Raw genomic sequence first — 13,194 nt, forward strand, 5'->3', positions numbered from 1 at the left:
ATATACATACAATACATACATATCCATACAATACATACAATACATAGACTGCTGATAGATGCTAACAGCCGACCAGCATCGTACCTGTCGAGAGGGAGAAGAGAGATCCGCACCACCACTGGGTCGTAGTCTTTCTCCTCCTCCTTCTCCACCTTCTTGGTCTTCTTGACTCGACTTTTTCTGATGAGAAGCGTCTGCTGAATCTTCAAGCCCAGCTTGCGATTCACTCCCTCCTAGTTGTGGGTCTCTATGACCAGTAGATCCTCCTGCTCCCGAAGGGGCAGCAGGGGGAGAAGCCGAAGAGGAAGAAAAAGCCTTAACATAAGAGAGATTCGCAAAGAAGCCTCCTCCTCTTCCCCCTCTGCTAGCACTGCTATTACCGCCTATCCACCCTCCTCCTCTATGAGGGTAAGCTGAAGCAGGCCCCCTACCTCCCCCAGGAGCATGGCAATGACCGCCACCTCCTGCTGTCCCACCCCCTGCTCCTCCTCTATGAGAAAGGAAGGGAGCAGCAGCAGCAGGAGGAGGAGGAGGAGGAAGACCTCCTGCTCCTGGGGGTCCTAGGCCACACTCAGGCGATGGTGGGAAGAGAAGACGATGAGGAGGATAGGGGGGGAGACCTGGGGGAGAAGAAGAAGAAGAGACACTTCCGTCACGAGAAGCTCCTTCTCCTCCTCCTCCTCCTGGAGTAGTTCCTGGTGACACACCACGACCTTTGTCTCCTCTTGAAGAATCTTCTTCTCCTCTTCCTTCTCCTTCGCGAGTGTGATGGAGCACATGGTTGATGGCGCCCGTAGGAGAAGAAGAAGAAGGAACAGCCGTCAGCGGTGGAGCTCCTTCTCCCATCTTGAAAGGAGGAACTCCCTGAGGAGGAGAAGAAGAAGGAACGAGAGGAGAAGAAAGGCCACCCCCACCTACAGAAGAAGAAGATGAAGGAAAATGAAGAGGATGATGATGATGGTGGCCCTCCCCCCCATGACGGGAATACCCTTCAGCCAAACCTCCTCCTCCTCCTCGCCCCCCTCCTCCTCCACGACCACGGAAATAACGTCCTCTTCGATCTTCATACCCCCCCCCTCTTCCATGCCTTTTCTCTCTACTCCCTCCGCTTGTACACAGCATCCACCAAGGTGTATTCCCACTACTACTACTACTATGGTGGCTACCCGGACTTCCTCCATGAGGTGATGAGAGATGTCCTCCTCCTTCTTCCGCTTTCTTTCCGCCTTCTCCTCCTCCTTCTTGTCTCTCTCCTTCTCCCCCTTCGGTGGGTCTTCGGCGATTCTTACTGAGGCCCCCGTCGTGCGTATCGAGAGAGTTGTTCGACTTCTGATCTGGAGGATTGGAGCTTCTCCTGCCATGAGAAGAAAAAGACGATGAAGATGAAGAGCTATGAGGGTGGTGGTGGTGGTAGTGCGCACTGCTACTACCAGTAGTAGGGCTACTGCTAGTAGTAGGGCCACTGCCTCCTCCACCTTTCTCATGTGGACTTGCTCGCGCTCCTCCTCCTCCTCCTAGGCAGGTTCCTTCTCGACTCTCATCTCTTGGAAGATCTCCACCTGCCCCTGCTGTAGTCATGACGGCTGCGGAGATCTCTTCGTTTAGTTCCATCCCTCTCTGTCCTTTTCCGTCTCTACCAGGATAGCTACTACTACTACTATTAGGGCTCATCACATGACGAAGAGAATATCTGCGAGACTTCCCCCCTCGTTCTTCATTACCGCCACCCTCTTCCCCCTGTCTTTCTCCTCCTCTCTCTCCTGATCTTCTTGTTGAAAGCACTTCTCCTGTCTGGCGTGACGATGGCTGAGGAGAAGATTCAGCGCCCCCCCCTCTCTCTCCTCCTTCGTCCCACCATGGCTCACGAGGATGACGATGGTGATGGGGATCTCCTCCTCTCCCTCCTCCGTCTCTTTTTCGATCCTTACTAAGAAGAACGAAACCTCCGGATGCTTTCTTTCCCCCTGTTGTCTCATGGCGATAGAAATCGTCATCTCCTCCTCCTCCTTTTCTGCGGTCTCGGTGTCGTCTCCCTTCCTGTTCTCCTTCTTCATCTTCTTCTTCTTCTCCTTTTATGCCCTCTTCTCTCAAGCTTCTTCTTCCCACCCCACCTGTAAGCACCACTTGCCTTCGGCCGCTACTACTACTACTACTGCTACTGTGACCATACTCTCGTTCTTTCTCTCCTTCGCCCCGGTCTTCTTCTTCTTGTTCTCCTTCTATGCCTAGGCCTCTGCCTCCTCTCGAGGTCTTTCTACTATCTGGCCCTTGTCGCCGACTTGAACTCCGTCCATGACTACTACTGCTACTACTATGATGGAAGCGATAGCGAAGGGGTCCTCCTCCTCGGCCTCCTTCTTCATCGTCAGGATAAGAATGAGGGTAATACTCGGTTTCTTCTTCATCTTCGTCTCTTCCTCCTCCTTTATGATAAGAAGAAGAAGACGAAGCATACATCAAACTACTACTACTACTCCCTTTCTTCTCTCTTCTCCCGTAATAGTCTCCACCTCCTGCTCCTCGACTGGATTTCCTTCGTCTTCCTGTTGGGTCTTCTTCTTGTTCTGTATCTTCGTCTTCTTCTTCATCTCTGTCCCCTTCTTCATACCGATCTCTTTTGTATCTCTTGCGCGAGCTACTATTGGCACTATAACGGTGCTCTTCATCCGCATCATCTTCATCGTGATCTCTTCCTCTCCCTCCTGCGCTGCGTTTCTTATAGAGATAAGCCGAATCTTCTTCACTTTCCAGCCCCCCTCCCCCTGGCCCTCCATAGCTCTTGTAATACTCGTCGTCTTTACCTCGATTGCGTCGCCGTCGATGATGATGATGATGGCGACGGCGCGATCGACTGCTCCCCCCCTCTCCGTCTCTTTCACCCACACTTTGGTCATCCTCCTCATAATACACTTGATCATCTTCTTCCTCCTCGTGTTCGCCTCCTTCTCGGTCTCTTCTTCTTCTTCTTGAACTCGATGATCTAGGGTGACTACTACTACTACTGCTGCTACTACCCCCTCCTCCGCCTCGCTTGATCTCATCATCTTCATAGTAGTATGAAGAATGATGTGCGTGGGGATCGCCTTTGTAATACGAAGAATAGCCTCTTCGATCTTTTCTTCCTCGAGAGTCATTATGGTTAAAACAAGAAGGCTCTTCCCCCCCTCCTCCTCTCTGATACTCCCGTCTTCTCTGTCTTCGACTACTACTAGTAGTAGTAGTAGTTGCCATATCCCCTTCCCCACCCCCTCGGTCATCGTCTTCGTCTTCATCATCTTCTTCTCCTCTTCTTCTCCCCCCCCCTCCCCCTGATCTAGAAGCCCCTTCTACTACGAAACGCCCTCCTCTGCCGCCCTCTTTCTCTCGTCGCTCTCCTTCATGTTTACTACTGCGTTTGAACTCATCATTCGCATGAACTACTTCTCGCTGACTTCTTCTCTCTTCTTCTCCCCGACCTCCTTCCTTCTTTCCCTCTCCTTCTGTCCCCACAGGTTTCACAGGCAGCGAAGAAGATGAAGAGGTTGGCATCGTAGACGAAGGAACTCCTAAAGAAGAAGAAGACGACTGAGAACTTGAGACATCCTTAGTATGGTGACTATTGCTCGGATCCGCGCCGGTAAGTGAAGAAGAAGATGAAGAAGAAGAAGAAGATGAGGAGGAGGAGGATGAGGAGGATGACTGGGCTTGGCTCGAGTCCATCAAACGTGCGGCTGCGGCAGCTGCAGCGGCTAGGGCATTGAAGGCCGCCCCTCCCCCTCCGCCTCTTCTCGCGAACATCAGAAAGAAAGAGAGAAGGAGAGAAGGGGAGAAAGAGAGAAGGAGAGATAGAGAGAGAAGACGGGTGAGGAGAAAGAAAGAGAGGGATGGATGGAGTCAGGAAGAGACGACAATGATGAAAAGGAAGAGGAGAGGAGAGGAAGAAAGGAGGAAAACAAGGAAGAAGAGAGGGAAGAAAGAAAGAGAAAAAGAAAGAAAAGCAGAGTGAAAGGGGTGGTTTACAACAGGAGGAAAAGGATGATGGAAAAAGAACGAGAAGAGAAATCCTTCATTGAGACAATGGGTCTCATGCATGCATGCAAGGGATAGGAAAAGGGGGGAGAAAAGAGAAAGGATGAAGTGAGTGTGTTTAAGAGAAAGGGGAAGAAGAAGAAGAAGAAGGAAGTTGAGTCACATCACCTACCACCCATGATATGGATAGACTCCTGAAGAATGACGATAACTACGAGAAGGGAACGAGGAGTTTAAAGACATGAAAGTAAACCGTCGCTAGCAAAGCAAGAGAGAAAGAGACGTCCATATGCACAAAGAAGAGAAGACGGAGGAGAAAGAGAAGAAGAGAAAAAGAACTTGCACGGAGATGAAGAGATGAGAGAATAGGAAACAGCGAAGAAAATGAGAGAACTGCCTCAGAAAGTCAAGACAGAGAGGGAAGAAGTGCCACAGGAGAAGAGACGAAAAGGGGAGCTCATGCACACCCCTCTTTGCATGAGGAACAACGACAACGAGCCAGTCGGGGAGAAAGAACAGACAGACACCCGAGAAGCGATAAGAATGAAGAGGTGAAGAAAAAGAACAATGAGGAGAAAAGGAGAGAAAACAGAAGGAAGAGACAGAGAGGGAGCGGACTGAAAAGCCCGAGAAGATTACGAGCGGAGAGGCGAACAAGAAGAACAAGAACGACCACACCAGGAGAAGGTTAGAAGAAAACGTCGGAAAGAAGGCGACGGGGGAGAAGATACGCTACAGATGAGACGAGTTAGAATTCCTTGAGGAAGCTGGAAGGAGAGAGAAGGCACTGCAACCGTTAAGGGAAGATGAGGGGGCATTGTTTGGAGTGGACGACGCCGATAGATAGAAAGAAAGAGAGATAGGTAAAGTCATGAGAAGAGAGCGCCGTATCAGGTCTTTAGACCTTTAACGACTCGAGAAAAACAAGACGAGGGGAGATCAGACAAGGAGATGAGGATTGAGGAGAAGGAGAAAGGCGCTTTCACAGAAGGCTTTCGCCGTTGAACCTCTTTCAGGAAATGCAAACTCGGCGGGCGGAGGAGTGCGACCTACCCCAGCAACACGGGGACAAGCGAGAAAGGCCTTTATGTCTTCATGGCTCATGCGAAGAAACGAAAGACAAAGAAATGCCAAGAAAAGGCTGCAACGAACTCAAGGAAGTCCTTCCCGCAGCATGATGTTGACGAGAAAGACGAAGAAAAGTGACGAAAAAAGAGCTAGAAGACGATGAGAGCACAACAAACAAGGGAAGATCCGGAGAAGCAACGGGCTCGCTAAAACTCCACCAGCCTGTGTGCTCAGAGAAACAGAAAGGAAGAAAGAAGGTCGCGAAGCTAAAGTTGGCAAAGGGAGAATGGATTCTTAGGACGAACGTTGCAATGTGAATTATTCTTCTACCCCGGGGAGGAATTTCGCGCGCATGCAAAGGAACAAGGAAAAGTCTAACGCGGGCCACGTCACCACTCTTTTTCTTTCTCTTCATGGAGAGACGAGGGGATGGGATGTGAGAAGGCACTAGCAAAACGAAGGTTCAAGAAGACAGAGTTGGGTAGAGCCAGGCAGCGTGTTGTGTTCCGGGTCCTACTTTCAGAAGACCACGCTTGGTACTATTTCTCCTTGAACGGCTTCCGCGCTCCCCTCCTCTCCGTATCACATGGCAGTGGTCAAAGAAAAAACAACTTTTCGATGAGAATTGCTCAAAACGATACTGGATGTACTGTGGAACCTGCAAGGCCGTACGGAAGCATAAGCTATGAGAAACGAAAGATGAACAATAGGATCGCGCAGCTCCCGTTTCAGTTGTATGTAGGTTTGTGTTTCTAGTCGGCCCACCCACAGGATCCTACGGGGGAAGATCCCCCATCGTTGGTTGACAAAAAGAAAGTCCTAGAAGGAAAAGGTTCGAAAGAGGAAAGCTTTGCGAAGGAGGCAGCAGGCTATACTGCTGAGTGTGGAGTATCCGAAGTCTGTCCTCGAGTCTTCCGGATCGCGCCATCGACTGCGTCCTGATTCTTCCGTCTCCACAGCACAACAGTGGCTACTAGCTTCTGACTCGAAATGCCGTCTGTAACGAGCCGCAGTACAACTAGATCGCGAATAGATTGGTCCTAGGTATCTGAGAAAGTGTTTTGAACAAGAAGGTACTAAGCGGGCGGGGCGTTACCACCCTCTATCTTTGTTGTCTCCTCACTCTCGGTCTTGCGTCCACCTAGTGCCCTCCATAACCTGTATCCAAATCCGGAAATGCAGTGTCATAAGAATGAGTGCGTGCACTCCGGTTAGTACTCCTTGGGAGCCGGGTGCTGGGATAGCCCGGATGGAGCGGTGCAGGCTACGTAGTAGACTACATAGTGGTAGTCCGTAGTGCTGCTTGTAGCCCGCTACACCGGGGAGGCGGAGAGACGCGACTCTCCCGAAGCGTCGTGGGAGATCATAGGGACGAACAGTGACGGAAAGGAGAGGAATAGTAGTTAGATCCTTTAAGAGATGAGTATCAGTACTGACCTTCCGAGTGGCTTAGACAAGTCTCCTTAGTAGCACTCTAGCAAGCGGCAGGAGATTGCTCGGGAAGAGCTTCGAGGTTGTTTCCGATCGTGCCAGGCGGGGCGGAGCCCTCACCTACCCATTTCTATCGTTCTGTATTACCAAGTATCACGCGTGTGTTTGAACGGTGATGCAAGAGTTCGTCTGAATTGTAGCTTTGTGCTAGGGTGCACAACACAAAGCTGACGCGAAAAATCATGGTTTCTCACGCGGTAGTTTCATCCTTAAAAGCTTCTACACTTCTCTCGAAGTGAGAAGTTGTCTCCACCGACCACTGAAAATAGGAGGGAACCCGCACCGCACCTGGATGCTGTGAGGGAGTGCCATGACGGGAAGAAGCTCGCCTCAAACTCGCTGGAGTTCGCCGCAGAAGAAATGAAGTTTCCTAGTGTTCTCAGTCGATGAACGAACCATACCAGATCTAAACAACAACGTTCTCGGCGATGAATTAGCACACTTTTTCTTCAAACCAGGAGCGAGCCAGGACCCGTAGTACCCGCCACTCCAGTCAGGTGACTGGCTGTTAGCTAGCTAGTTAGCTAACTACCTCGCTAGCCAGGCACTCTCGTGTGGCCTTGCTTTGCATTGGTCCCAGCCTCCTCTTTTCAAATGTTTGTTGTCACCACACGAACACAGTGATCCGAACGGAAGGACTTCACGATCCAGCCACCATCTGGTGTCTAACTGTTCATCTGTACACTTACATAGGTATGGATGTATGTATACACTGACGACGTGTTGACAAGCCCACTGCTAAGAACCCACAGAGGCAACAGGGAGAGATCATACAAAAAAATAATTATAAGGCTCATTCGAATTGGCCTCTTACGAAAAAACACGTAACTTTCTCTACCAACATCTTTCTTCTGAACTTTCTGATAGACCGACTCCTACGCATCATACAGGACACATACACAACGGCTGAAGAGTGCTCGCTACAGCTATTTCCACGTTCTTTTCATCCACCGTACTCATTCACATCTTCACCCTCTCATTGCTTCGTTTGTGCCCTTTCCTCATGTGAAATCTTGGAAGACTAACAGCGATACTGCGTGCTAAATGAAACACGCCGGCCGATACTAAGCCATACACCTCAACTCTCGCATGCAAAGGACACGCCAGCCAGCCTCCATCAAGGAACAGAATGGTGCTTTCTTCATTGTGCTCCCCCCCTTAGTGAATGACAACAAAACCTCTCACAAAAAGGGTCTACTCGAATTCATCGTCAGCATACATTCACACTGACCTCTCTTGATGGGAAGAAGGACGTTTCTTTTTCAAATGTACACAGGAATGCAGTTCTTAAGATAAGATTCCTTCATTCTGTGGCTACTCTTGTGTACATATGACTCCTACCTATCTCCACTCCATATGATAAATGATACTGCCCTGCTGCCCTTCTTCACTTCTACTCATACTTCGGTCGAAGCGAATAGGACACATCACAACAGACTCATCCGGGAGCGTGGTGGCTATAGATAGATAGATAGATAGATCATGATGATGATCCGCCTTTACTCCTTTCACACCTTCCTTCCTTCACTGAAGCAGAGAGACACCCTTTTTATACCCACCACCACCTTTCTAAGAAGACACTCCTGTACATCTAAACACTCTCTGAGACCTTGTGTCTGTCTATACACTCACTCCACGGCGACCACCTTCAAGATTGGTGCTATCCATCTGCTCTCAGACATGTTTTCTCCCGTGTGAGGGTCAACCCTGCATGCATGCATCCACTTCTCTTTAGTCCTTGATTTCCCTCTCTCTCACTTTTCTCCCGCCAATATCTACGTAGTGTATCACCATTACCACCTGTTGTATTGAACTGTCTCTCCCCCTCCTCCTTCCCGACAACTTTCAATCGCTTCTCCCTTTTCGTCTTCTTTTCCTTCTTCTTGCCATTCATTCCTTCTGCTCCTCCTGCCTTTTCTTTCCTCGCCTCAGATCTCCGCGACTTCTCTTTATGCCTAGCGAGACGTCATCTCCTCCCGAGATGCCGTGACCAAAGGCAAGAGAAGAACATCAAGCCCACAGATTCTCTTTACTTCCTCACATCAGCAGCGCCACAAACTTCTCTTATAGCCACCGTTACTTCTACAGCACCAATCTTAGCTATCTATTTGTTCATCTATCTTTAGGAGAGGAAGAAGCGTTGTAGAGCAGACACAAATATCTGGCTAGAGAGAAGATATAGAGAAGAGAAAAACGAACAACACCTGTGCTATCGTCTTGATGGTATCAAACGAACAAGAAGAAAGAATCGGAGAGATGGAGAGGAAGCTAATCATATCGATCGACCGATCTATGTCCACGTAGGACCTCTATTTCTACATCGGATCTTCAGCGTCTTTGGTTTGATCGGGCACCTTAGCCGTACAGAGGATTCGGGCGCGTCGTGTAGCTCGATTACACCGACCATCTCCATCGACCTCACACACCTGTCAAGAAATACAAATGGAGCAAGAAAAAGACATACAAGCGAGAGATACAACATACATCATCTTACCAAAGAACTTGTCCTTTTCATTCTCGACAGGAACGTGGAAAGACCCAACAGGGGGTTAGTCGTTCATGGCTGGAACAGTGTCGCTGTGGCCTTCATGGTTCAACATTGAAGAGACAAATATACATAGATATGCCTATATATATATATATATATATATACAGGCGTATTGATGTGTTGAGATGTACACCCTAGGCACATGAAGTATCTGCCTGACTTGGTAGGTAGAGGTAGGTGAGAGGTGGCTACGTTTATTCGATTAGATGAATAGATAGATTCAAGATGGATAGGTTGATAAAGACAGGCATATTAATAGACAGAGCAAAGACAGATAGATTAAAGATCGATAGATAGATAGATAATAGCGGTGGGACGGCATTTTGTTCCGAAGGTTTGGTGTGTAAGTGTTGGGCATCACATGGGAAAGGGTAGTGGTAGTAGTAGTCGTAGAAGTTTAGTGGAGTGTCTGTAGTAAGTTGCCCTTTGTGTTTTCTACTTCGAGAATAGCACAAAGTGTATATGTGAACAGAAGAAAAAGGAGAAGAGAGGAGGATAAGATGAGGAGGTGTATATCCATGTAGTCGTGATAGGACGAGTCGTTGTTTTGATCTTCACTAGAGTGGTCTAACATACATGAGCTTCGAGACTGTTCTTCTTCGTTCGCGATGAAGCGATACGGAGCCGCATGTTGGGTCGTAGCCATCCTGTAAGCATCCATGGTGCTAATCGGCCTGTGATATTCTTATCGAAGAACCTATACATCAGGCAAAGACAGAAGAAAGAGAAGAAATCGACTCACATGAGTGAAGCAACAGGATAAGAAGATAACGAGAACAAGCTCAACAGATATGAAATCTGCTGGCTGTCTTGAAAATTCAGCAGAACAGCTAGTTATCTCATCTCCTTCTTTGCTTTCTTCTTGTCTACAATCTCCTGTACGAGTCATCGTCTAAACTCCTACCTAACTACCTTTCATCTATCGACCTATGATCTATTCCTAGGGGGTTTCAGAGGGCATATACTCGCCAGCCGCCGTTCGTGGATGGAGCTTCATGGCTCATACATAAGTATCTTCTTTTCGCAGGAGTTGATAGATGTGGTGGGCTGCTTCGTCTACAGATGCACAGAAATGGATATCTTCTCTCTCTCTATCGGAACCTTCACGTCTTTCTGAGACCTTGCTTGCCTGAGGACCTTCGAGAAAGTCGCCAGAAAAACAAGCCCTCACCACTTCCCATGAAAACTAGCGTCAGAACATATCTCCACCTACGAATATATATATATATATAGACAGATAAATACATATCCATGTGTTAACATATCTCTACGTACTTGTATTACGAGGGCGAATTTTGAGTCAGTGCATGCTCGGCTTTTGAGGGTAGAGGGAGAAACGACCGACTGGCATGCAAACCATTCGACAGTTAGATGGGGAGAGACAGAGAGAGACGAGGGGACAGTGACGACAGCGGATAGACTCCTAGAGATCGATTCATCCATACCTCTTGAGGCGACGAGCTCCAAAGTTCCGACTGTAAGCTCTCTCGACAATGAAGCGAGCGGCACCATCATCGATTATAAGCTCGATCTTCTGCTCTCCAAGAAGCTTAGCAAGGCCTCTTGCTTGAATTCCCACAATCTGCTTAAGATCTTGAGGCGTGAGAGGATCGAAAATCTGAAAGAGAAAAGCCCAGCGCGCCAGCACTATGACAGAGGGATCGCTACTACTCAGTCAGTCAGTAGTTCACTGGTACCAGTATACGTCCTAGTGGCTAGTAGCGCCATGCTTTGTCTCTTCTCCATGAGATTAGGAACGAACAGACGCGTTCAGATATCTATTCCTAATTCTTTTCTTGCAAGTTAGGAGTTCCACGTATGACTACTACCACTATCACACACGTACATTCAATTGACAGATGGACCTTGCGCATGTAAAGACGGAACGCAACCCTCAGCGCAGGAGGTGGGGGGGTGGATGTTGCTCTTATCCGGAAAGAAAGGAAAGGTAAAGAGCGAGCTGTATTCAGTCGATTATGTCGTCTATGTTTCATTTCGAGTCATGAAAACCTTCTGGCAATCTTCGTTCTCATACGCTCGTCGGTCGAGAAGACTTCAGCAGCTTTTACAAGGAGATCTCCAGACTTGCAGATAAGACTTAGTAGATAGGTAGATAGATAGCTTGATAGATGGAAGCTTTACATAGATCGACATGCATGAGCTATCATTATGATCCCCACCGCCATAGTCAGCTAGCTTATTGTTGAGAGATCATCGCCGTCATCTTGTCTTTACACTCGAGAAAGAGTCCCAATGAACTTCTTTCTTGAAGATTTCTTGACTCACGATGTGTTTGGCTCTTCTTGTTTTTTCTCCCACCTTCTAAAGAAATCTTCCACTTCTTCTGTTCTACTCTTCACCACCAACCCTGCTCTAACTCTCTCGACGTCTCCGCTCAAGACACCTTTATGTATATGTATATACACGTAAATGCGACTCGTCCATGCATGTATCCACGACGAGAGAGAGAGACACACATGCAGCCGTCTTCATATATCCTCTCTATGCATCTTCCGGTCTATCAGAGAGCTTACGATGATATTCATTCTATTAAGCACTTGGGGCTTGAAGACCTTCGCGGCTTCGGCCATGACAGCAGAGCGCGCTTGGATTTTCCAATTGCTTTTCTTCTTTCGTGATAGAGCTGTCGATCCCCCCTCTTTCTTCTTGTCATCTGAATCCTCCGCCATCGCAGCGCCGGCTGAGGCATCTGCTAGGTGCTCAAGTCTTTCTTTCTCCTTATCGAAGTGACCTATTGTCATCTTGCCATCTGCATCTAAGAGAGAGAGAGAAAGAGATGCATCGCCATACACCAGGAAAGAAGTGTACGTACGTGTGCGGCAAAAGACGAAAAGCATGAAGGAAGTAAGAAAGAGATACGAAAGAAAGAATACGAGAGAGTAAGGTGTGGGGAAGAGGAGAAGGATTGATTACTTTGAAGAGGAGGGCGAATACAAACCAAGACGAGAGATATCATCTACATTCTCTCTTCAATCAAGACTCAGTGGATACTGTAACTTCTTGCTTCAATCCATCTTTCGAAAGAGACATTTCTTGAGGTCAGACCAAATCCAGGATACCAATAGAAGTCTTCTATTCTATATTTCTGGTCAGTTGTATGAACAAGAAAGAAAGAAAGACCAAAGAATCTAGGTAGGGTGAAGGAGTGGGTCTCGAGAAGAAGGCATCCGTTGGGGTTCCGCTGTTGTTTCGAGTAAAAAGAAAGACACTACACACTCACTTTACATCACACATGCATGCGTTCGATGCTTGGAATGGTCACTACAGAGAAAGGCAATGAGAGAAGAGGAGCAGCAGGAGGTGCACTAGTGAGTGCTTGATGAGGCGGCAAGGAAGGGCAGAGGCATCTCGATGTTTGCAGTCTTGGTAGGTATACGCATGCGGAGTCCTTTAGTGTTCACCACACACAAAAGATAGACGGTGGGGGCGTCGCAAAGGAGAAGCAACAGCGGCCGATCAACAGCTGAAAGGGCTCCCTACTACCAAGCAAATGCTCTTAGTCAATAATACATACATATGTGTAGAGATACATATACCTATATATATCTATATATATACATACGTGACCACGCTTGTACGTGCTGGACCTACAGGGCATGCACCACCCTCTCTCCCTGTATATGTATATGCATATGTATGTGGAAGGTAGTAGGTGCACCGTAGATGTGTATAGATAGAACGTGTACATAGAGGAAACTTACCGGCCGCTTTCTCGCTAGCTTGAAGAATCTGGCTAGCTCCGATGTTGGAGGTTGCGATGATGACGCAATTGGTGAAATCGACGGTCACCCCTCGAGAGTCAGTCAATCGACCCTCATCCAACAGCTGTACATACACCCCATCTCATCGCGACAGCCGCCGTATCTATACTGATTGTATGCATGAAGAGGCCTCCTGGGTGTCTTCGCAGCAGAAGAATATTCATTGTAAGAGGAAGGCATTTTGATATAGATTGAAGAAAAGAAGGAGAGTATCCTTTCTTCTTGTTAAAAAGAGAGAGGAGAGCAAGTAGCGAGTTAAGCTGAAGAACTTCTCCCCCTGACTGCGCTAGGACAAGT

The 13,194-nt window shown here is 48.1% G+C and overlaps 2 protein-coding genes across 2 annotated transcripts in view; both read right to left on the reverse strand.

Annotated features, from left to right (window-relative positions):
• Positions 1-84: 84 nt before the first annotated feature.
• On the reverse strand, positions 85-5,364 carry CSUI_001731 (uncharacterized protein; the record flags this gene model as incomplete). The annotated part of the gene is made up of 1 exon (XM_068061936.1): positions 85-5,364. A coding segment is annotated over exon 1 (3,693 nt), but the record flags the coding sequence as incomplete, so codon positions are not given.
• A 1,273-nt stretch (positions 5,365-6,637) lies between these two features.
• Positions 6,638-13,194, reverse strand: part of CSUI_001732 (aaa family protein) — a 21,704-nt gene continuing 15,147 nt past the window's right edge. The window contains exons 14-18 of the mRNA XM_068061937.1: positions 12,838-12,961; positions 11,650-11,885; positions 10,561-10,733; positions 9,692-9,812; positions 6,638-8,993 (exon numbers count right to left, since the gene is read on the reverse strand). Of these exons, the coding sequence (XP_067926085.1) occupies positions 8,883-8,993; positions 9,692-9,812; positions 10,561-10,733; positions 11,650-11,885; positions 12,838-12,961 (765 nt within the window). The 3' untranslated portion in view covers positions 6,638-8,882. The remainder of the gene's footprint in view (positions 8,994-9,691; positions 9,813-10,560; positions 10,734-11,649; positions 11,886-12,837; positions 12,962-13,194) is intronic.

This window comes from Cystoisospora suis (assembly GCF_002600585.1).
Source record: "Cystoisospora suis strain Wien I chromosome Unknown contig_692, whole genome shotgun sequence".
Classification (NCBI taxonomy): Eukaryota; Apicomplexa; class Conoidasida; order Eucoccidiorida; family Sarcocystidae; genus Cystoisospora; species Cystoisospora suis.